This window comes from Amblyraja radiata, chromosome 10, assembly GCF_010909765.2.
Source record: "Amblyraja radiata isolate CabotCenter1 chromosome 10, sAmbRad1.1.pri, whole genome shotgun sequence".
Lineage (NCBI taxonomy): Eukaryota > Metazoa > Chordata > Chondrichthyes > Rajiformes > Rajidae > Amblyraja > Amblyraja radiata.
The window spans coordinates 26,456,020-26,479,952 of record NC_045965.1 but is presented as its reverse complement, the minus strand read 5'-3'; the positions used below and the strand labels follow the sequence as shown (position 1 = coordinate 26,479,952).

General features: G+C 45.0%; 1 protein-coding gene across 6 annotated transcripts in view; it reads right to left on the bottom strand.

Annotated features, from left to right (window-relative positions):
- Window positions 1–23,118, bottom strand: part of LOC116977714 (ADAMTS-like protein 2) — a 66,246-nt gene extending 43,128 nt beyond the window's left edge. Inside the window, exons 1-3 of one of the 6 annotated variants that reach the window (XM_033028423.1) lie at window positions 22,872–23,118; window positions 22,468–22,616; window positions 12,376–12,518 (exon numbers count right to left, since the gene is read on the bottom strand). In XM_033028423.1, coding sequence (XP_032884314.1) covers window positions 12,376–12,518; window positions 22,468–22,566 — 242 coding nt within the window. In that variant the 5' untranslated portion in view covers window positions 22,567–22,616; window positions 22,872–23,118. Of the gene's footprint in view, window positions 1–12,375; window positions 12,519–22,467; window positions 22,808–22,871 lie in introns of those variants that run through there. The other 5 variants (XM_033028417.1, XM_033028418.1, XM_033028421.1 and 2 more) reach the window with 5 other exon arrangements.
- Between the last annotated feature and the right edge of the window lie 815 nt (window positions 23,119–23,933).

The window sequence follows — 23,933 nt, the reverse complement described above, 5'->3', positions numbered from 1 at the left end:
GCTGTCTCAAAGGCAGCCGGCATCATCAGAGACCCACACCACCCGGGCCACACACTCATTTCACTCCTGCCATCGGGAAGAAGATGTAGGAGCCTGAAAACTGTAACATGCAAGCTCATAAACAGCTTCTTCCCTACAGCCATCAGGCTATTAAACACAACAACCTCCAAATATGCTCTGAACTACATAGACTTGGGGGCATTGATTTTCTCTTTTTCTGTCTTTTATTGTTAAGTATATGTGTATGTTTATACATATTCATGCCTCCAGCTTTTTAGATCCTAAATTCCAGAATTAAACCTTTTCACAACGTTATAAGATACTCCTTAAAACCTACTTCTCTGACAATACATTTGTTCACCTTAAGGTGGACACAAAATGCTGGAGTAACTCAGTGGGACAGGCAGCATCTTTAGAGAGAAGGAATGGGTGACCTTTTGGGTTGAGACCCTTCTTCACCTTTTCTGCGACACCCTTTCTTGTGGCCCATCTTTACACTTTGTTAGATAGCACTTCTGTGGGGCACCGTGGGGTATTTTGCTGAGTGAAGAGCGCCATTTAGAAACATAGAAACATAGAAATTAGGTGCAGGAGTAGGCTATTCGGCCCTTCGAGCCTGCACCGCCATTCAATATGATCATGGCTGATCATCCAACTCAGTATCCCGTACCTGCCTTCTCTCCATACCCTCTGATCCCTTTAGCCACAAGGGCCACATCTAACTCCCTCTTAAATATAGCCAATGAACTGGCCTCAACTACCCTCTGTGGCAGAGAGTTCCAGAGATTCACCACTCTCTGTGTGAAAAAAGTTTTTCTCATCTCGGTTTTAAAGGATTTCCCCCTTATCCTTAAGCTGTGGCCCCTTGTCCCAACATCGGGAACAATCTTCCTGCATCTAGCCTGTCCAACCCCTTAAGAATTTTGTAAGTTTCTATAAGATCCCCACTCAATCTCCTAAATTCTAGAGAGTATAAACCAAGTCTATTTAGGAATTACTTGCTGCTTCGTGAGGTGACAGTCAGTGGAGGCTGCGTGCATGTCCGTTGGCAGACGAGATACACAAGGCTCGGTGACTGGGAGGGAAGGGAGCCTCTCCGCTTGTGAACAGACCGAATGGCAACAGCCTGGGAGGTCGGCAGTCACACTACTATGGCAAGGGAGGAAATGAACCTTCACCCTTCCTTTTACATATGAAAATCATCAGAGGGGGGATTTTTATTATCGAGAGTTCAAAGTGGGCCACACGCTGTGAGCAAGTCGCATTGCGTCAGGAGCTTTTCACTTTGAGGCTGCACTAATGATCCCAAAGGCTACAATGCACACAAAGCTTCCTTCCTGTGAACTTCAGAATTATTCCTACTTTATATGGTGCGCTGAAATACGTTTGTATGTCCAAACCTATTTGATTCAATATTTGCATTTCTATAAACCCTTTATACACCACGAGGTGTGTTGTCTTCCAGGAAAAAGACTGAACGATTAGAGATTAACCTTTGACCTGGTAAACTGAGGGATATTTTCTTTAAACCTCTAACAAAGTTCTGCTTTTGATCTCTATTTTGTGCCTTCTTTCTAAACGGTAAAATCATCTAAGATAGACACAAAAAACTGGAGTAATTCAGCGGGTCAGACAGCATCTCTGGAGAAAAGGAAATAGGTGACGTTTCATGTCGAGACCCTTCTTCAGACCGTCATCTCGTTAGCTTCTGTTGCCACACCACCCTGGGAAGAAATTCTGTACAGGTCTTTACAACTAGGGCCAGTGTCTTTGCTACTCTAAAATACTACTTTAAAGGATAGGCAAGTTTGAATATAAAGTGATGGAGTAACTAAAGGGCATGTCCCACTTAGGCGATTTTTTAGGCGACTGCCGGCGACTTCACCAGCTCGTTATGCAGGCGGGGGACAGGGCAAGCAAGGGGAGCGCTGTCTGAGTGAAATTCACACGGTGCAAAGCCAAGGTGATATAGACACACACCGCGATGAACAGAAAGGTTGGCGCTGTAATTAAGACGGCTAAAGCACAGTGTACGGTAAGTCCTATAAAAGAGGGGTGGGAGGGGGAGAGAAGGAGTGGAGACAATTTTTAAGTAGCCAGAGATACACGCTGTGAAGCTCGGAGGACATTTAACATTACCGGTCGGTTATCCTTGGTTCTGAAAACTACTGCTTACCGTTTTATTTTCCCCCAATGAGCTAATGAAATTCACCGGTCAGCACCGGCTACAACCTACGAGAACTTTCGACTTCCTGGCAACCCACTAGGACTTCCTAGCGACCCACCTACGGCACGAGAATTCTCGTTACTCTCCATGGCGGCTTCATTCTAGTCGCTGCTAATTTTTCAACATGTTGAAAAATTCGCGCCGACCATAATGAGGCTGCGACTAGTTCCCAAAATGCGGGAACTCCTCACGACCACGAAGGCGACTCCCCAGCAACCATCCGCGAACATGTGGCGACTGCATAGTCTCCTGCAGTCGCCTAAAAGGGACAGGCCCATCAGCAAGTCAGGCAGTAAATCTTCTCCAGACTGAAGAAGGGTCTCGACCTAAAACGTCACCTATCCATGTTCTCCAGATACTGTCTGACCTGCTGAGTTACCCCAGGGCATTGTCCTTTTGTATATTAGCCAGCATCTGCAGTTCTTTGGTCAACAAGGCTTTCGATATGTTGGCCTTCAGTCAGTGTAATGAGTCTAGAAATAGAGATGTTACAGTTGTACAAGTCATTGATTTCCTCCCGCGCTCCAAAGACTTAAAGGTTTGTTGGTTAATTGGCTTCGGTAAAGGTAGTAAATTGGCCCTAGTGCGTAGGATAGTGCTGGTGTACAGGGATCGCTGGTCGGCGCAGACTTGGTGGGCTGAAGGACCTTTTTCCGTAATGTATCACTAACCTAAACTTTAGCCAATCCGAAACAAAGCCACTGGTACTGAAATCATTAATGAAGAATTTGTGGGGTGGCTCTGTTATAAAGTGACCATAGATTCATTTGCCACTGTTTCAAAGTTGAAAAAAAGACTGAAAAGGCATCCAAGTGGGATGTATTTGCCATTCGGAGCGTACACTTTGCTGAACTGCTCCATCTTCACAATGATCGACCGTCTGCCCCTGTGCCTGGTGTGCGAAACTTGAAAGGCTTTTCACAGTGCGATTGATCATCATGGTGATTAGCGTCTCGACATGTTTCACTCTCTACTGACCCGCTGACTCTCTTATCGCCCACCAGAACAAGTCCCAAACCAGCCAGCAACCCTTGTTTGTAACCCGATGCTCAAAAGTTGCTGCTTGAATAGCTTTTTGTGCTTTGAAGAGCAACAGAAAGAGATTACAGCCTGGGCCAGCTCTGGTTTTAATTTACCAACCCGACTTGTGCATAGTGTGGAATTCTTGGTATTATTGTTGAGCTCCATTTACACTGAAAAATAGGGCGACTGCAAATCTCTTTTCTGAGAAGTTATTTTCTTTTTACTCTCTCACCATTAGCAATGAATTCATAATCAGTGCTGGTCACTGCAGACCCCAAAATTGCAGTAAGCCCTCTGTAACTCCTAAATGGCAGCTTGTTGTTTATGGGCTTTTGACCAAATAGCCCTGTGAGTAGAATTTTAAATCCCAACATTGTGAAACCAAATGCAATAGTCTGGTTAATTTGCAGACTGTTAATTTGTGGGATGGCACCAGGCGAAACCATCAGGAAAGTCTGTCTGGAAACACAGAGTTCTAACTGGTCCATATCTGGTCTTTCAGGGGCATTAATTTATCACATGCTTATAAACCATTACCTGGAAGTTCAAAAGGTATATGAGCAGAATTAAATGATTCGGCCCATCGAGTCTACTCTGTCATTCAATCATGGGTGATCTATCTTTCCCTCAACCCCATTTTCCTGCCTTCTCCCTATAGCTGTTGTTTTCCTGGTATCTGTTATACACCTAATGACTTTGCAAGTCATACCCCAGAGTTTCCACACCTGCATAAGTTGGAGCTTTTGGGTATCAACTACAATGCTGGTTAAAGACTCACAGTAATGGAGCAGCACATTGAGCTGAGATTGCTGATGAGTGATGAGATATCTTGAAAGGGATTCCATGCTGATATCTTTAACATGCATACATTCTCAGTTTTAAATCATGAACCACCTGTTCCATCACTGATTGCAGCCTTTTGATAACGTCTTAATGAACAGAGATGAGCTTCTTAATGAGCTGTGCCCTTGCCCTCACCTTTCATGTCACCCCCCCCCCCCCCACAACCTCTCATCCGGCTTTCATTACCACCCCCCTCCAGCCCACCCCCCCCCCCCCCATATCAACACAATCAGTTAGAAGATGGGTCCTGACCCAGACCATCAGCTATCCGTGTTCTCCCGAGATGATGCCTGACCCGCTGAGATTCTCCAGCACTTTTTTTGTACATCAGCAACTGCAGTTCTTTGTGTCTCCGAAAGCTGAGCCCTCCTGGTTAGGGAGGATGCAGCAGAAAACAATTTTAAATAAAAACACCCTCCACAGGCAGTAGAGCAGATGCTGGAATCTCATGCAGGGAGCCCCAACACCACCTCCACCGGAATCCTCATGCACTCATTTCAACGTTATAAAGGTGCTCCAGAGGAAGTGCAGATAATCGTCAAAAGGAGGATATATCCCTTCACCAATGTCTAACCACCAGTGGATTAGTAGTTTAAAGATTGACTAACAACACAAAATGCAAGAGAGTAAAATCATCAGGCAAACACCTGAATAAAGAATATTTCAGCACAGAAACAGGCTCTTCAACCCACATCTGTGCCGAACATGATGCAAAGTTCAACTAATTTCCATCGCTTTCACGTAATCTGTATCCCTCCATATCCAAGTGCCTCTCTAAAAGCCTCTTCAATGCCACTATTGTATCTGCCTCTACCACCACCCCCGGCAGAGCATTCCAGGCACCCACCACTTTAAAAAAAAAAAAAATCTTGCCCCACACATCGCCTTTAAATGTTTTTCCTTCTCACTTTACTAGCAGCAATCATGCTGAAAACCTTTATATGCTGGGGATTGTATCCAGGACCTCATACACATGAACCATGGGTTCTACTACTGATCACTGGGATTGACCACGAGCAGTAAGTCACTGCACACGAGTTGAGGATTCTGGATGTAATGGTGCTTCCAATTCATGAGCAGGTCTTGCTTCTCAAGGGTAGTCTAATGCACCTCATGCATGCAGTCCGCCACTTCAACCTTTACAAGGCTACATAACAGACAAGTCCACATGTTGTTTCAGCCTGAGGGCATCAAGTAAAGGACGTGAAGGAGTTCTGAAAATTCTGTCCGAGGACAAATTACACAAGGTCTGTGAGAGGCAACCAACTCGACCAGAAGATTTTGTAGGAAGGAACTGCAGATGCTGGTTTAAACCGAAGATAGATACAAAAAGCTGGACTAACTCAGTGGGTCAGACAGCATCTCTCGAGAAAACTGGCAAAAAGCAGCACCTATTCCTTTTCTCCAATACAATTCAATACAATACAATACAATATTTATTGTCATTTGAGCCTCAGTGAGGCTCAAACGAAATTCCGTTTCCACAGCCATACAAACAAAGACAATTTCCTACAGACATACACACCAGAGATGCTGTCTGACACGCTGAGTTACTCCAGCTTTTTGTGTCTATCATCGACCAGGAGATTTCTACTTCTCTTTAATGCAGTGCTGCACATCCAAGAAAAATGGGATTGATTATCCAAATCACTTCTGAGGCCCATCAATGTTTTATTTTATCCAAGTCATTTAGAAAAACATAAATGCAAAGTACTATAAAAAGGTGTCCATGCCAGCCAGAGAACCAATATTTCACTTTCGCCAGGTCAGGAAGCTGTACACTTTTCCCCCCTCATGTTCAGCCTCAATAATCAGTGTACATCAAAATCAGGTATTTATTTAATAGCTATAGGATTACATTTGTTATTGCAAACCAAATATTCTAAAGATTATATTACATGAATATGTCCCACAGACCACATCTGGTCAATAGCATAGGTCTACTCCCCCACCTCCATCCAAGGCTCGTTTCTTGGTGCTCATCATGTAGACTGCCGTGTATTTTGGATACATTTACCAAATTAAACTCCATCTGCCATCGCTTGGCCCATTGGCGCTGTTGGTCAAGATCCCATTGAAATATTAGGTAACCTCTTTCACTGTTCACTATACAAATAGTTCTGCTATATGCATTTTTATAACACAAATTAGATACGACTTCTGGTAGGAAATAGAGAACCGCACAAAAAGGCACTTTGAAAATTGACAAGCAGAAAAGAAAGCCGTCTTGGAAAATAAAACAGTCCAGGGAAAAGAAAATGTTTCAATGTAACCACCCTGCCGTAATCAGACACCATTGTCTTTCAGGAAGACAGTCTTTCAGATTCACCATGGGTGGCCATTGAAATTGACAAAAAATTGCTTCCATTGAGTCATTGTTCCGTTCCGGTACATATGCCAATGAAACACTCTTGACTCGTGCCTACCATGTCTATTAATCAATGTAACATACAGCCTTTAGAAATTTTAGCTTGCAGTTTCAAAAATAAACTATTATTTAATTTTGGAAAATCCTGCAGGGGCCAAATAAAACGGTTGTTATTGCGAGTCTGAAACTCTCCAGACCCTAACTTCCTTTTACCCAATTGACACAATAGTTTTTATAACATTAATGGACCAAGTGGGACCCATTGGGTCCCTGTCACATGGGAGGCCTGGTCCCCCAATGCAACCCATTCCCCCAAACCAATATTCCACCATTCACCCATTCCCCCAACGCAATATTCTACCACTCGCCCATAGACCCCAACTGCGCAGGGTCTGCTCATTTTGCCTTATTCACCCTCCCTCATTTTAACTTTAAAAATAATGCAATTGCACTTGCTAGGGCTGGCAGGACTCAGTGTCCTGGGATGGCAACATTGTAGCGAGCAGCGTAACACTCCCATTGTGACGTCATAACTGTAAGTGTCAGTGCAGAGGGAAGAATTTTTTCTCAAATTGGGATTTTGTAAATTTTAAAATGTGATTAACATGTAAAATATAACACAAGTCTCTGACACTGTGAGGCAGCATCTCTACCAGCTGTGCCACTGCACTGTACCTTTTCCAACTTCCTGCAGATCATCCTGCACTGTGTATTTGCTTCAATTCCTGCCCTCAAGCTCATCAGCAATGACTCAATTTCGACCTCAATATTCCACCTGTCCAGAAGGCTTGAATATTCCCACTAAATTGACCACTCTGAACCTCTTTTCCAGCTCCTGCACTAGAAACTGCACCATCCAGCTCCACCCTCCACCCTTCCTTATAAAGTAGTTTCTATCCAATTGTTGTTTACCAGCTGCTGTTCAAACGAGCAAGAGAAAGGGTGGGATATAACTTGAATTGGGGAAATTAAATGTTCAGACCATTGGGTTGAAAGCTATCCAAGCAGAATACGAGGTGTTGTTCTTTAGCATGCATGAAAGTCTGAGAAGTGAGAACTGGGCAAAACTAACTCTTTCACGAGACCATGAGTGACAAAACTGTCCTGAATTTGCCAACTGCTCTGCCTGTGGCAGCTCAGCACCTTGCTGGGCACACCTCAAGCCACTTGGAATGATTATTTAAGAGAAAATAGTGAGGCCCTACTCGAAAACAGTCTGTATCCTTGAGCCATTATCATCAACCTCTCCAATGATGTAATGCCCCACAAACTGGGGTGTATCAGCGCAGAGGGAGAACAAGAAGGGAAGAGACGGAGACTAAGACTTTGCCTCCATCACAGTGAGGATGTGCTTGGTGAACTCACTGTGGTGGATGTTTAATTTGTGTTTATTGTATGTTTTGTTATTATTGATTCTGTGTATGACTGCAGGCAACATAATTTCGTTCAGACCGAAAGGTCTGAATGACAATAAAGGATCTATCTATCTATCTATCATGTAGACCCATCTGGAAAGGTAAAAGAGGTTGGAATGACCTTGCAGCCTATGCCCAGTGGATGTTTATGGGTGCATGGCGGTTGTTGGGGGGCAGGTTAGGACAAATTTCAGGGTGGAGGGCATTGTCACCGATCTGGGAGTTGATTGAATAGGGCACATTTATGGGCAAGATCAAGAATGTTGGCATGTAATTTATTTAACTTGAAGATCTATCAGCTTGCCACTTAAGATAATATTGGCCAGGGAGCACTGAAAAACAGACACATCTCGCTCAATGCGGTCCAAAGGGAGCATTACACAGGGAACAAAGTCACTCCGACATGAAAATGGTTACAAAGGTGACTGAGAACAGGAAGTGCCCAATCAAATTTTCTGCGTGATGCAAAATGGCCCAGACATCACTGTTACTATATTTCATGCCAAACGAAAATAGATTTCCAATTGCATAATACTGAAAAAAATGATTAATGCAATTCAATTTCCAGGTAACAGCATTTCAGAATCTATTTTCTAGGTATAGGCATTCTCCTGTAATGTTTGTCTTGTCTCTGTTTCCACTGTGTAAACAGTCCAATTTAAGTAGTGAATTAGCAGCATAAATAAAGGAAGATCCAATTTAAACAATTCTAATTCTAGACAATCCATCTTCTGCATATGAGATATGGTGTAAACAATCCGTCTCGCCACAGGGATCACAGCCGAGCAGTATTGAAAGCGAGCACGCCACGAGGAAATGGTTGTTTGAGAGAGCAACGTACGCAAGGTTAATGACATTAGCCACACATGGATATGCAAGGAATGGAGGGATATGGATCATGTGACAGATTGGCGAGATTAGTTTAACTTGGCATCATGTTCAGCATGAACACTGTGGGTCGAAGGGCCTGTTCCTGCATTGTTCTAGCCCAAGGACATAGAATTGTTAATAGTTCAATGATCTGCCTTTAGCTAAAAAGAACTTTGAAATAGCTTGATGTACAGCATTTTATTTTACATCATTTATTATCCTGAATAGAATGGAAATGTTCATTTGGTTATAAAATCTTACCATGAAAAGTTAATGCAAGATGTATCAAAAAGCATTCTAGTTGCTGCAAACAATGTAATTTGGTGTTTGCAGTGCAGAATAGCTAGGTTTCATTTATCAGCCATTTACAAAAGAATTGAAAAATCTGTCTTGCCAACTAAATTGCCGTCACCTGGAGAAACTGCCCTCAGTTGCAGCGCAAACCATGCATGAGTGCATGACTGGAGCTCCACCTGCAGAAAATGGTAGCTCTTTGTCGCCATTACCTTCATAGGTAGGAGCGATCATCCCAAACCAAACCTTGAGGGACAGGCTGTCCGAATCAGTGGCCTTGTCCCCTTCCTTCTTCACCCTCCTGTACAAAAGAACCCATGCCTTCAGTTCTCACTCCTTATCCAAGGTCGCTCCAAAGCCTTAACAACAACAAGTACATTTGCAACACAGTGAACCTTCTAGCTTGATTGACCAAAATGTAAGTTTGGTCACTGGTCAGCCTTCATAACATCCACGGTCGATGCAGCTTCCAAAGTTCACCATAACTTTACCTAGGTGCTACAATGGCTCAGCAATAGAGTTGCTGCCTTACAGCACCAGACACCCAGTTCGATCCTGACTACCAGTGCTGTCTGTGTGAAGATAGTATGTTCTCCCCTGAGCGCATGGATTTTCCCCGGGTGCTCCAGTTTCCTCCCACACTCCTAAGATGTAAAGGTTTGCAGGTTAATTGGCTTTGGTAAAGATTGTAAATTGTCCCTAATGCATAGGATAGTGCTAGTGTACGGGGGTCACTGGTCGGTGCGGTATGATGCCACCAAAGGGCCTGTTTCCTCACTGTATCTCTAAATTAAATAAATGTCCTTAGCAAACCCCCTTCCATCTGGATCTTCAATAATCCTGCAAGCAATTGATGTTGCTGTTGTAAATAGTCCACAGCGTAAACAGTAAAGGACATTTCAGTAGGTTTAGAACATGGGTGGGTGCATGGATGTCAGCGTACATTAGCTGCACATACATATACTAAAAGATCAAGTGACAAATGTTCATTTGAAGATGCAAGGAACTACAGATGTTTGTTTACAGGAAAAGACACAAAATGCTGGAGTAACTCGGCTGTTCAGCTGATATTAATCCTGCATGAGACACAAACTGTTCTTTCAAGATGTACCATGCTCAATAATCAATCAAACACCATTGATTTTACACAGCAATTCAGGCGTCCAAGTATTTAAAACACATAGATATGCAATTGAATTTCTGTGCCAAGGCATGTTAACTGACCAGCGACCAAACCTGTACTTTGGTCACTCCAGCTAGAAGGTTCATAGAGCCACAAAGGTTCTGGGTCACCAACAATACCCCAGCGAATGAATGGGAAGGGGAACGAGGCACATCTATGGGTTGTTATGGCTGCTCTGATTACTTGCACATGCTTCAGAGGCTGCATGTGAAAAACAACTACAGAAATCAGAGATGATCCAGCGCAGTGCAAGGCTGTAATGTCAGGCTTTCCAGCAAGACAATTAGTTAAATTGTCTCATTTCTGCAATTTACTTACTCGAGATTTAAAAAACCATCTGTGTCAGGGGCTCAAGAATCTGCTGTTTGAGAAAATTATCGTTATTGCTTCTTGGTCCACGGTTCTCCTACACCAGTAGAGTTAATTCATTTTGATGGTACAGCCACTGGAAATGGTTACAAATCGTATATCGGGCCTCAAATGGGAAATAGCTGAGTTAGCCAAGACCCTGCGGTTAAATCAAGTGTGATTTTATAAATCTCTTGTTTGGTTTCCTTTCTTTTGTGCCTGTTAGGTATCAACTGGGAAAGGGGTTTTACACAACTTGGGAGAACAGGTGACAGTGTGCTGGCCAGGGATAGGGACAGAATGTTGCCCCTTACCGAGGTAGAGGGACAAAATGCAGTAATTTTTAAAGGACAAAGGACAATGGACATTTATTGTCACATACACCAATTGGTGCAGTGAAATTTCAGTCACCTAGTGTTATCCCCAAAACCTCTCCTACAAGCACCAGGATTATGTTGAGGAAAGAACTATTGGAAAACAACACCAATAGGGCAAACAAAGCACTGACCTACACCAGACTCCTCACACCACAACCGGAGCTGCATCAGCTATCATTCCAGGTCAGAGAGTGAGGAGGGTTGATGAGAACGATGGGGAGACCCGGCAGGAAAGAGGGGAGGGGGTGAGGAAGGCTGCTGCCACATGCAGTGGGTAAGAATGTTCGGCGAACTATTGTTACTTCGCTGGCGCCAAAACGTGGTGGCACTTGTGTGCTGCCTAGGTGAGGACTACTACATGATTTTGCCAAGTTGTATACAAAACAAAGGATTTTATTGTACCTAGGTACATGTGACAATAAAGTATCATTGAATCGTTTAATCATTGAATCTTTGTACCAATGCTGAGCATCTTTTGATGCTGTCTGTAACAAATCAAGATAATCAATTTGCATCCATGATGTTAGTCACAGTTCTGCACAAGCACCACTCATTAGGGGTTGAAAAGTGTGCTTTTCAAAACACGGCAGAGCTTTGAGTGGAGATGGTACACAGAAACACACAGTTACACAACTGCAGAATTAAATTAATATGATAGTAAAGCACTTATCCGAGCCACTTTTCCAGTTGAGTGCCCTAAATTGAATTCTCTTAGACTTCTCACAGAAGCAAATGGTGTTTGCTCATTGATCAATCCAAGCCATTGTACCCATTATTGTTTTTGATATACAGGTCCACCACTTATTTTCCAACACCCTTGGTTCCAGAGCTTTTCTGGATTATTCGTTTTTGCTGGACCTACAGAGGTCACGTTCTTGGGCAGCTGCTATACCTGCAAAGTCGGCCACGGAAGTTGGCTATGGAAACGGATCTGCTGACTCCGGCCGGGCCAGAGATCCAGAGCCCCGGTCACCACCGGCAAATTCAACCCACCGATCGGCATGGAACTCCTGATGAGGTCGGGATCAGCTGCTTCCCCCATCCTAGCTGCTACTTTTTGGGGGGGCACTTCCGTGGTAGGTTTAGTCCAGATTAAAGGGGACGCCAGACCACCTGTTGCCGGAACATCAGTGGTGGACCTGTACCAGGGTGTCCTTGCACCAATGTAGAGAGATAAAACTATTAATTCTTTCTGAAACAATAAGTTCTTCCACTATGCCAAGTCTAGGTCATACCTTTTGACCAAGATCTTTCAACTTCAGCTTTGGAGAGCCAACATCTCCAAACCTTCTGGATATGGCTTCATTAAGGACCTGCCATGGCGGCTGACAAGACCAAGTAATCTTTTCTTTCAGAAGCAGTAAGTAATTCCCTGAGAAACTCGACACCCTCTCCAATGACCAACTGAAGAAAACAATGACACGTACCGCTGTTGTAAACAGTGCCTCTCCTGCGACATAACTCCTCCGCCACAGCTCCGACTGCAGGTCGACCAAGAGCTCCATTCTCCCCACCACTTCGCCACATCCTCTTCTCTGCTTTGGTCCCGGTCCGGGACTTCACTGCTGTCCTGACAAAAAGAAAAAAAGAAAAATCCATTGGCATTCATCGACCATTAAGTGGATCAAATGCTTTTGAAACCAATAGCCAAGGAAGGTGCAGCAAAGTTAGTAAATATAAAGTGCAGAGATAAATAAAAGAATGAGTAGAACAACATGGTGACAGAGCCCCAAGCTCCTTCCACCATTCAGAACATGACTGATGTGTGACCAAATCCATAGATGTGCCTTTGCTCTCTATCCGTGATTATCACTCCATCTCAACTGTAAAGTGATCAACTTCCTTGCATTTACTGCACTTTAAAGGAGATAGTTGCAAATTTCACCAGATTAAATTTTAAGCAAAGCCTTTTCCCAGGTTGTAGCGGCACAATTGCATATTGGCAGAGATGCAGCACCAGGGACCTGGGTTCAATAACTGATCTCGGATGCATCCTGCATGGAGTCTGCATGTTCTCCCTGTGATTGTGTGGGTTTCGTGCAGGTGCTACTGTTTCCACCTATATCCCAAAGATGGGCAGGTTCGTGTTAGTTGGCCGTTGTATGTTCCCCAGAGTACACACATCGTTAGTAGCTGGATCTGGGAAAACAACGGCTTTTTTGGCTACTGCAGATGCAATGGACCAATGTTTACATATAACATCTCTCTATGACTTTATACCTCTATGTTTTTCCTGCAACCATATTTGTTATCTATTATTATTATTATTATTATATATTACTAAAACTCTGATCTTGTTTGTTTGCAGGTTTGTTCTTGTACCTCCATTTGTGCAAAATCAGTACACGATAGTGCTACAATTTTTGCCCCACCTTACTCACCACTATCCTGTGCTGTAAATGAAACGTTTTGTTCAGATTGATGGTATATTTTAAAAGTTATTAACGCTTTAAAAAAAAAACTTAAAACAGCTACCCCACTCGCGCAAGCGCAGTTGGGGGAGGGTTCCCATGCGCATCTTTACTGGCGTCACAAATGGCACCCAATGGGTCCTCAGCCGTGCCTGCGCAGTTGGGGCCTTTCCAGAATTTTTTTCACAACGGCGACACGTGTATTTTTTTTTTTACTGTTGCTCCGGGCCTGCGGGGACATCGCCTTGCAGTTGAGGCTGGAGCTGCATCTGCCAGTGCCAGACACCACCGGCTCCGGCAGCGGGAACAAGCCACGCCAACCGCAGGGATCCACTGCCTTGGCGCTGAGGCTGGCACAACGTCCACCGGCTCTGAGGGCAAGTAAGGCCACGCAGACGATCCAGGGCCTAGGTGCTGAGGCTTGCTCCAAGGCCGACGACTGCTGCTGCTGCTGATCCGGGCCCTTGTGGTGGCCTGAGACCGTGCCGAGGATCCAGGGCATGGGCGCTGAGGCTGGCTCTGAGGCCGACAGCTGCTGCCCCTCCGGGCACGCAAGGAGGGAAAGGACCGGCACCCTTGAGATCCTGGGGAAATGAGGAGGGAGTGTGGGGGGAATAAGGGAGAGGAGGGGGTAAGAAGGGAGGGGGGGGGGGGGAGAGTGGGGGTGTTAATCCCAGCTAAATTGGAGCAACTAGGACTTCAAGATGGGGTTAAGTTTCAGGGTTGCTGGGAGATTTGATCAAATTGGAATTACTCTCTGCACATGAATGATCTACTAAGATCATTCATGTGCTGCACCTGTTGATCAGAGCCTGGCTCTGGAATGTAATTAGGAATGTAATTTAGCCTAACATCATTCATAGCTAATCCGATTTAAAGCATAAATATTGCATTCAAGTGTAAGTTAAAAGACTCACTACAGTATGCACCAGATTGCACAATTTCAAGCTGAAAAATGCAAAAGCTCCATAGCAATGGGAGGGGGGTACACCCTCACCCCTTCCCCCCCCTACCTCCAACACCCTCCCCCCCTTCCACACACACCCCCACACCCTCCCCCCCCCCCCCCGTCCCCTCACACCCGCCCCCCTCCCTCCCACGGGCTTGGTCTTTCGCAATTTCTCACGCCCAACTCTCACCCAATGTTGGCAGCCCTGGGATTAGTGAGAAATAGATAAGAATCACAACTCAATTCCACCTTCAAGAAGCAAGCTCTGCAAGTACTAATGAAAGTGGTTTTACCTTACTTTAAAATGAGATTGCTCTGAACACGCTGGGGGTAGGGCATGCAGAGAGTGACCAAACTGAAGACCAAAATTAAACCTGACAATGTACAAGCATAGAATATACATGCAATTAAGAAGCTACAAGAGATACATGATAACACAAAAATACAGGTTATTATAGTTGCAACAAATATTGATGTATTCAAAATAGAATTGTGAGATGTCAATGGAAGACGTTGTGCAGTTCAGGGTATATAATGTAGTGCAAATACCATGCACATCATTTAGCTTCAATCCACACTACTTGAGCTTCAAAGATGGGCATGGCAAATAATTAACAGGCAAAGTACGGCAACCGTGGTGAATTGATCAGACTAGAAAGGGGAAGAATATGTGGCAAGTTACATCTCAATCATTTTGTTCAATCATCTACATAATGTGTTGCAATTGAGAGATGTCAGTTTATTTTAAGTAAAATGTTATTTATTAAAAAATGTTTCCAAAATAACTAAATTTAGGATGATAAGTCTCTTTTCCCAAATGACTGAATGTTCCATGATTGGAGCACAAATCTGTAGAAAGCAAAGACCATATGCTCTATGATCTTTGGTAGAAACTGACATGTTCTTACAAATTATGATGTATACCACCTTACAGCATTGTGGTTTAGTTTAGTATAGAGATACAGCATGGAAACAAGCCCTTTGGCCTACCGAGTCCGCAACAACCCTCGAGTACTCATACACTAGCATTACCCTACACACTAGGGACAATTTACAGAAGCCAATTAACCTACAAACCCACACATCTTCGAGATCTGGGAAGAAACCAGAGCACCCGGAGGAAACCCTCGTGGTCACAGGCAGAAGGTGCAAACTTCATATGGACAGCACCCGTAGTCAGGATCGAATCTGGGTCTCTGGTGCTATAAGGCAGCAACTCTTCCGTTGTGCCACTGTTCCAACTGTTGTTGAGACAGATTCAAGTTCCACCATGGCAAGCTGAAGCAATTATCTATTTGAGTTTGAGACAGCTGTAGCTCAGAGTTCAACTATACAGCCACTCACAGCTCAGCTTCCAGCAGCGATCACTGCAAGTGGCAGAGTGGCGCAGCTGATACTGGGTGCTCCGGTTTCCTCCCACATCCCAAAGGCGTGCAGGTTTGTAGATTAATTGGCCTCTGTAAATTGCCCCAGGTGTGTCGGGAGTGGATGAGAAAGTGGGATAATGTATAACTAGTGTGAACGGGTAATTGACAATCAGCATGGACTCTGTGGGCTGAAGGGCCCGTTTCCCTCCTCTATCTCTAAACTAAACTGAGTTCATCTATGACCAGTTAAGGTGGGAGGGAAAACAGATACAAAGAGAAGGAAAGATGGGCTATGACAATTGCCTTACAATACAACTATGGTCTTTAAAAAGAAAACTAAAAAATGTAATAGGTAAGGGGAGAATGACAACATAACTGTTCACCCACAGGCCGGAGTGCAATGCCCCATCGGATGCCAAACATCCTTCGCACCACCTCGCCCAGGACTCACAGCAACTGGAACCTCAATACCCGTCATCTCGTCACCCCTTCTCCCGTCACGCAGCGACCCTCGGTGGCTCTGGTTTTAACACACTAGGAGCATGGATAACCAGCTGGGAACAGACTTCACAACCTCCTCAATTCACTGTTGCACCAAACACCACAGCCTCACCTGGCTCGCACCCACCCCGCAAAGAATGGGTCGCCCTTAACCGGCTCTGTACAGGGGTTGGCCGGTTCAACGCCAACATGTATCGCTGGGGGCTGTGTTCATCAGAGGAGCAGACCAGCAAACAGCGCAGCACGTCATTTTCGACTGCGCTGTCCTCCGCCCCCCTGGTGGAGGGGTAGACCTCACTGCCCTCGACAACAGGACATTGAACTGGCTACAGCGCCTGGAGGGCATTACATAACCTCTGCTGCCTCAAACGCAAGAGGTTAGTTTAGTTTATTATTATATGTACCGAGGTACAGTGAAAAGCATTTACTGCATGCTAACCAGTCAGCAGAAAGACTACACCTGATTATGATCAAGCCATTCAGTGTGCAGAGACATAATAAAGGGAATAAAGTTTAGTGCAAGATAAAGTCCATGAAAGTCTGATTAAAGACAGTCCGAGGGTCTTCAATGTGGTAGATAGTATTGGATCAGAGATATGTGCATGCATCTGACTTGCCCATTCAAAACCAGCTACATTTAAGTTGATGCCTTCACTGCACTTCTCATTACTTTGTGGTTGTTGATTGTGTGCAACTTTATGGATAACACTCTGTCATAACAAAACAATGCCAAAGGCCTGAAACAATCCCTACTGTGCAATGTAAATTATATCCATTAAGACTGGTCGTGTTTCTTTGGTCGCCCCTCTAGGTTGTTTCCACTTGAGATCCATGGAATCAGGGGTGGCTCTCGAATCTTATGCAAGATCTACAGACTGTGATGGAGTAGTTGGAGCCTGCTCCATGGTTTGCACTGCTCTTACATTCCTTTCACTGTTCGTACTTGATATCCATTTGCCCTTGGATAGGATCAAAGTCCTTACTTCTCTATCAGTTTGAGCAAGGAAGAAAGTGCAAGGAAACCACACACACACACACACATGGCCATGGCAGATTTCTGAAGAGATACTTTTTTTTCCCCCTAGAGGCTGCTGTCAGCCATACAGACATTGTGGCCTGAAAGAGGACATGGACTTTGGTCTTGAAGAAGTCTGAAGGGTTTCGGCCCGAAACTTCGCCTATTTCCTTCGCTCCATAGATGCTGCTGCACCCGCTGAGTTTCTCCAGCATTTTTGCGGACTTTGGTCTTGTTTGGTTTGTTTTAGAGATACAGCATGGAAACAGGCCCTTCAGCCCATCAAGTCCACGCCGACCAACGCTCACCAGTGCACGTTCTATGTTATCTCAGTCTCGCATCTTACACTCTATGGAGAAGTTACAGAAGCCAATTAACCTACAAACTTGCACGTCTTTGGAATGTGGGAAAAAAGAATAGAGCACGCACAAAGTTCGTACAGAGAGCACCTGTAGTCAGAATCTAAACCAGATCTCTGGCGCTACAAGGCAGCAACTCTACCACTGCACAACCATGCCACCCCATTTTGGTTTTACTCCTGGATGATTTTTGGATTTTTCAGAGAGAGCACTGTAGAAAATCCACCAATATTGAGGAGGTGGAGAAGCTATTCCGGAAACAGAAAAGCCAGAAATCTCCAGGACCGGACAATGTTTCCCCCTCTACCCTCAAACTCTGTGCTGAACAACTGGCACCAGTCTACACAGACATTTTCAACTAGTCCCTGCAAACCTGCACTGTCCCTGCCTGCTTCAAAGTCTCCACTATTGTTCATGAACTCAAAAAGCCAAGGATTACTGGTCTTAATGACTACAGTTGTAGGTTAACTGACCTCTGTAATCATGAAGACACTTGAAAGACTAACACTGGCCCACCTGAAATATATCATAAACCCCCTGCTGGACCCCCTGCAGTTTGCATACCGGGCCAATAGATCAGTGGACGACGCAGTCAACCTAGGCCTGCACTTCATCCTCCAGCACCTAGACCGCCAGGGGACCTATGCAAGGATTTTGTTTGTGGATTTTAGCTCTGCATTCAACACCATTGTGCCAGAGCTACTACACTCCAAACTCTCCCAGTTGACTGTGCCTGAACCCCTCTGTCAGAGGAAGCAGCATGTGAGACTGGGAAATCACATCTCGGCCACGCTGACCCTCAGCATAGGAGCACCACAAGGCTGCGTACTCTCTCCCCTCCTTTACTCTCTCTACACCAATGACTGCACCTCCACAGACTCCTCTGTCAAGCTTCTCAAGTTTGTAGATGACACAACCCTGATTGGACTGATCCAGGATGGGGAGGAATCCACCTACAGACAGGAAGTGACACAGCTGGCGTCTTGGTGCCATCAAAACAACCTGGAGATCAATGCTCTTAAGACGGTGGAATTGATTGTAGACTGCAGCACATCATTCGATCAGCCCAGAAGGTTGTTGGCTGCAACCTTCTCCCCATCGACGTACTGTACTCTACAAGGGCCAGGAAGCGAGCCTGTAAGATCATCTCTGACCTCTCTCACCCTAACCACAAACTCTTTGAAGCACTTCCCTCTGCAAGGTGACTCTGAACTGTCAAAGCCGCCACAGCCAAACAGCTTTTTTCCATGAGCAGTAGCTCTACTCACCAACCAAAAGTCTGTAGCCTCCCTTTGCTCTGGTATTTTATTTCATTCTTCACATGTTTAAATTATATTCAACAATATAAACAATTCTTAATTGTTTACTGTATATCGTGTTGTTACTTGCAAGCAAAGCACCAAAGCAAATTCCTTGTATGTATACATACTTGGCTAATAAAATGTATTCAATTCAATTAACATTTCAAGGTACTTGTGCGCTAGAGTAACCCAATGGGTCAGGCACAATCTGTGGAGAAAAAGGAAGCGTGACATTTCGGGTCGGGACCCTTCTTCAGTCTGAAGACAGGAACTGACCCGAAATATCACCCATCCTTTTCTGTGGAGAAAATGCTGCCCTATCCGCTGAGATAATCCAGCACTTTGTGTCTATCTTTGCTTTTACACTTTCTCTGTTCCGATGGAAAGTCTTCGACCCGAAACATTTCTCTTTCCCCATATGCTGCCTGTCCTGATGAGTTTTTCATGGCACAGCAGTAGAGTTGCTACCTGACAGCACAAGAGAACCGGGTTTGATCATGACCATGGTTACTATCTGTACAGTGTTTGTATGTTCTCCCTGTAATCGCATGGGTTTTCTCCGGGTGCTCTGGTTTCCCCCACACTCCAAAAACATAGGTTAATTGGCTTTGGTAAAAATGTTAACATAGCGCTAGTGCACAGGTAATCGCTAGTCAGCATGAACTCGGTGAGCTGAAGGGCCTGTTTCCACGCTGTATCTTTAAAGTCCTTTCAAAATATATACAAGCAATTTGAAGGCAATACCCTCGCCCTGCCAATTGTGCTGAGAGCCCCACGAGACATTGTTTTCATTATCCATTGGGTTGAAGATGGCAAAATAATCCCATTTGCTATCATGCGACTTTGGTAAAAACAGACAAATCAGAGTTCTGCGGCCCACACACAAACACCTATCGCTGAAGAACTCCATTTATCCCTGACGTTGAATTAGTGATCCTATCCTAGACAGCAATACGGCCATTCTTTCATCATCAGTTAACAACACTCTTCAGTCTGCAGCCCATCTCCATTCTAAATATTTATACCACGCTTCAGTACAACTCAAATATATTCCAAACTGTTAAGCACACAGCAGTCTATATCAGCAGTGTGCCAACCATGAACATGCATGCCAAGATCCCACAAGAAGCAGACTAAATAATTTGTTTGTTGTTGCTGGCACTGATTCAGGAAGATATTGAGAATGCATGCTTACCATTCTAAAGTGCTATGGACTCAGTAACATTTATCTAACAATCATTACCCATACAGATAGGCAAGGCTAAATTCTGGCAGTTAGAGGAACAAGCATTTGGAGGAATTCAACAGGTCAGGCAGCATCTCTGGAGGCAAAGCAGCGATCAACATTTTGGATTGAAATTCAGAGTCTCGCCGTGAGACGTCAACTGCCTCTCGCTACCTCCACAGGTGCTGCCTGACCTACCAAGTTTATCCAGCAGCATTTTTTAAATATTACTCCCAGCATCAGTAGTCTCTTGCGACAGCAATATGAACTCAGTTTTCCCTTTCCTTTCCCACAGATGCTGCCCCCCTTTTCCTGTTTTGTTATCAAGACATATCCCCTTGGGCTGCCATGCACCTTGCAGCACTGCCCATTTTGGTGCAGATCCTCTTTATTTGCCACTTTTTTTGATTAAGATGGAAATAATAACTTTGGTAACAGAAAACTTGGGTCTATTTATTATTTTCCATCAATTCCTTCCTCGCAAACTGCAAGAACAAAAATTATTTCAGTGTGTCTGCTGAGGCCGGTGTGAATCGTGCTCTCTGCTGAAGAATGACTGGCTGCCTCATGACACTTTACAGAAGGGGTGTGTGTGCCTGTGGACCCAGTCAGACAACATATAGAGAGTACAGCAGAAGAGGAAACTACTGCAGTTACCATTTGTGTAAAGGGTCTACCGAAGTAATTGGGAGGAGGGGGGGTGGGATGAAAGGGGGGACACAAAGGGGTAGGGGCAAAGATGGGGAGGTAAGAGAGGGGGATAAGGTGGGGAGGGGGTAAGGTCAGGAGGGGGGTAAGGTGGGGGAGGGAGGTGAGGTGTGGGAGGGGATAAGGTGGGGGAGGGGATAAGAGAGAAGTATAAGGTGGGGGAGGGGGGCAAGGTGGGGGAGGGGGGTAAGGTGGGGAGGGGAGGGTGTCGTGAGGGGCACTCTCCGCTGCTCCCATCTGCTCCTGATCTGAATGCGGATGTTCAGTACTGATGTGGGGGCAAACGCTGTGTTCCGGACGCCGCGCAGCGGTTGGGGAGAAATAGCACTAATATATATATTTTTAAACCACAGCAAATAATCGCTTGTTTTTTTGCCATGGAGAAATATTTAGCTAATCGCTGGAGTTAATGATGCCCGGGTTTGCGCAGGCAGCCAACAATTTAAGTCTTTAAGTGCAGTTGCAATCGCAGTTGGATCAATCACACACTCCTCACCACCCCCCTCCCTCTTTCTCGCTCTCTCTCTCTCCTTCCCCAGTCTAACAGCTTCTCCCTCCTACCCTCGGGGTTTGCAGTTTAAGAGAGAGAGGAGTGAGACAAAACAAATCCCACGTGATGTGCCAGAGTTTTAACACTCAGCCGAGCCGGGCCAGATGAAAGGCCTGACGTTTGCTGCAACGTTAATACGCTTCTGCTCGTCTAGACAAGGCAGAGAGGGGCTACACACACAGTGCCCTGCCCGGCCTCTCAATCCTGCACTGCCCGCCCGGTTCCCACTCGCAACAACCACGCACCACTCCACTTTATTTTAATCTACCAAGGCTTCGACCTTAAAAAATCTTTCACCTCAACCGTTTCCATCCGATCCTATCCTCTCCTTAAATAAAACAAAAACATCTCTTCATTCCAACGGTTTAAAGTCAATTCAAGGTTTTCTTTCCATCTCTCAAATTCCAATTCTCAACTTGTGCAAGACAACTTTTAATGGAACAGCGAGGTCTGAGAGAAACTGCCAGGCAGATGAAGGGTGGGTGGGGGGTAAAGGGTGGATGGAGCATATTTTAAAACAAGAAAGCTGCTGCTGGTTGCGAGAAGGATCTGCCTTTGGAAAGCAGCGGGAGTTAATTCAGAAATCTACATTTACAAACTTCGATGCAGGGAAGTGCGAGTGGAGTTAAACACGGCAATCAGTTCGTGTAGACAGACTCTGTAATCCTAAACACACATACAATGTACATATAACCTGTTTATAGTGAATAACTTGATTTATAAGCTCACTAAAACGTTTTAAATTATTTTTGCCAACAAAAAGCGTTCTTTCTAAAATCTGGAAAATATAAACCTTTTAAGCTCATGCTTTAAAAAATGAAGCTAAAAGCTGAACAAACTAAATTGGAGAATTTCTTCTTAAAATATTTTTGAGACTTTAGAAAAAGAACCATCGAGTCACACACCAAAGATACAAAAATATGTTCTCAGCACCTCGCTCGCTCACTCTCACACACACACTCATTCACACACACGTGAGGACAGTTTCTGCCTGTGCTACTGCCCTGTGAAATAATGCTGTTAGTAAAGTTGCAACGGGAGGAGAGAGAGAGAGAGAGAGAGAGAGAGAGGGGGGGAGAGGAAAAATGCACCAAAGCCCTCGGGTGTGCAGGACAAGGAGTGCTAAAACTTACCTGATAGCCGTGAGCTTCGACCCGCCGCAGAAGCAAAAACACAGAATAGGTGAAAAGCGCAGCAGACCTGTAGCTGAGAGTCCTAACCCTGGCAGCCATTCTCCGGCAGAACTGCAGGAGGAACACATCAAGGGAGAGCTTGATGAAACCTGGATGGAGAGCAATTAATGACTTTACAACCTGTGGGTGCAAGCGAGGGGAGCAGATCGCTCCATTTACCCTGATTTACAAGCTAGCTGAGCAGTGAGTGAGCAAGACCCAAGCTGTAAAGCAAAGACACCAATTCTCTCCCTCCCAGTGCTCAGACTTAGCTTTGTATCACTACACATTCTTTTTGAACGTTTATTCTCCCTCCCCCCCCCCCTCTCTCTCTCTCTCTCTCTCTCTCTAATTCTCTCTCTTACCCCCAAAGCGACACAAAAGAGGAGGCAGACTGCCAGTCAGGAAGAGAGCGGTCGACCTGAATAAGTTACACGCCTGTGGCTGCAAGTCACTCACTCTCCCAGCAAGTCACAAGGGGTTGCGACCAGGAGCTACTTCCAGGCTGCCTGCCTGCCTTTGAAGTTTGCGCAGCAGGTTAAAATAGGAAATGTTTCCTCTTCAATGCCATGCGCTAAAGAGAATGGACAAATCCCTGGGTCTTTATTTCTCATGTGTGGAGACAACCTGGTGAATCAAAGCCAGCAGAAATGAAAGCCACATGGCACCTCTCTTTAAATCGCGCGCCCCTCCCCCAGTCCTCCTGCCCCCATCCACACACACACACACGGATCTAGAATGCATCTTCCTTAAGACAAAACGTGGAAAAAATAGTTTGCGAAACAATCCAACAGTTCTCACAGAAACATTATCTGAAATTGCATGGTAGAGAGCGGCAAGTTCTTGCTTTTAAGAAAAACCTCACCGTTGCCATAGAGGGAGTGCAGAGAAGGTTCACCAGACTGATTCCTGGGATGTCAGGACTGTCTTATGAAGAAAGACTGGATAGACTTGGTTTATACTCTCTAGAATTTAGGAGATTGAGAGGGGATCTTATAGAAACTTACAAAATTCTTAAGGGGTTGGACAGGCTAGATGCAGGAAGATTGCTCCCGATGTTGGGGAAGTCCAGGACAAGGGGTCACAGCTTAAGGATAAGGGGGAAATCCTTTAAAACCGAGATGAGAAGAACTTTTTTTCACACAGAGAGTGGTGAATCTCTGGAACTCCCTGCCACAGAGGGTAGTCGAGGCCAGTTCATTGGCTATATTTAAGAGGGAGTTAGATGTGGCCCTTGTGGCTAAGGGGATCAGAGGGTATGGAGAGAAGGCAGGTACGGGATACTGAGTTGGATGATCAGCCATGATCATATTGAATGGCGGTGCAGGCTCGAAGGGCCGAATGGCCTACTCCTGCACCTAATTTCTATGTTTCTATGTTTCTATGTTTACACTGACTCCATTTACACTTCACGCTGCCTTGGCAAG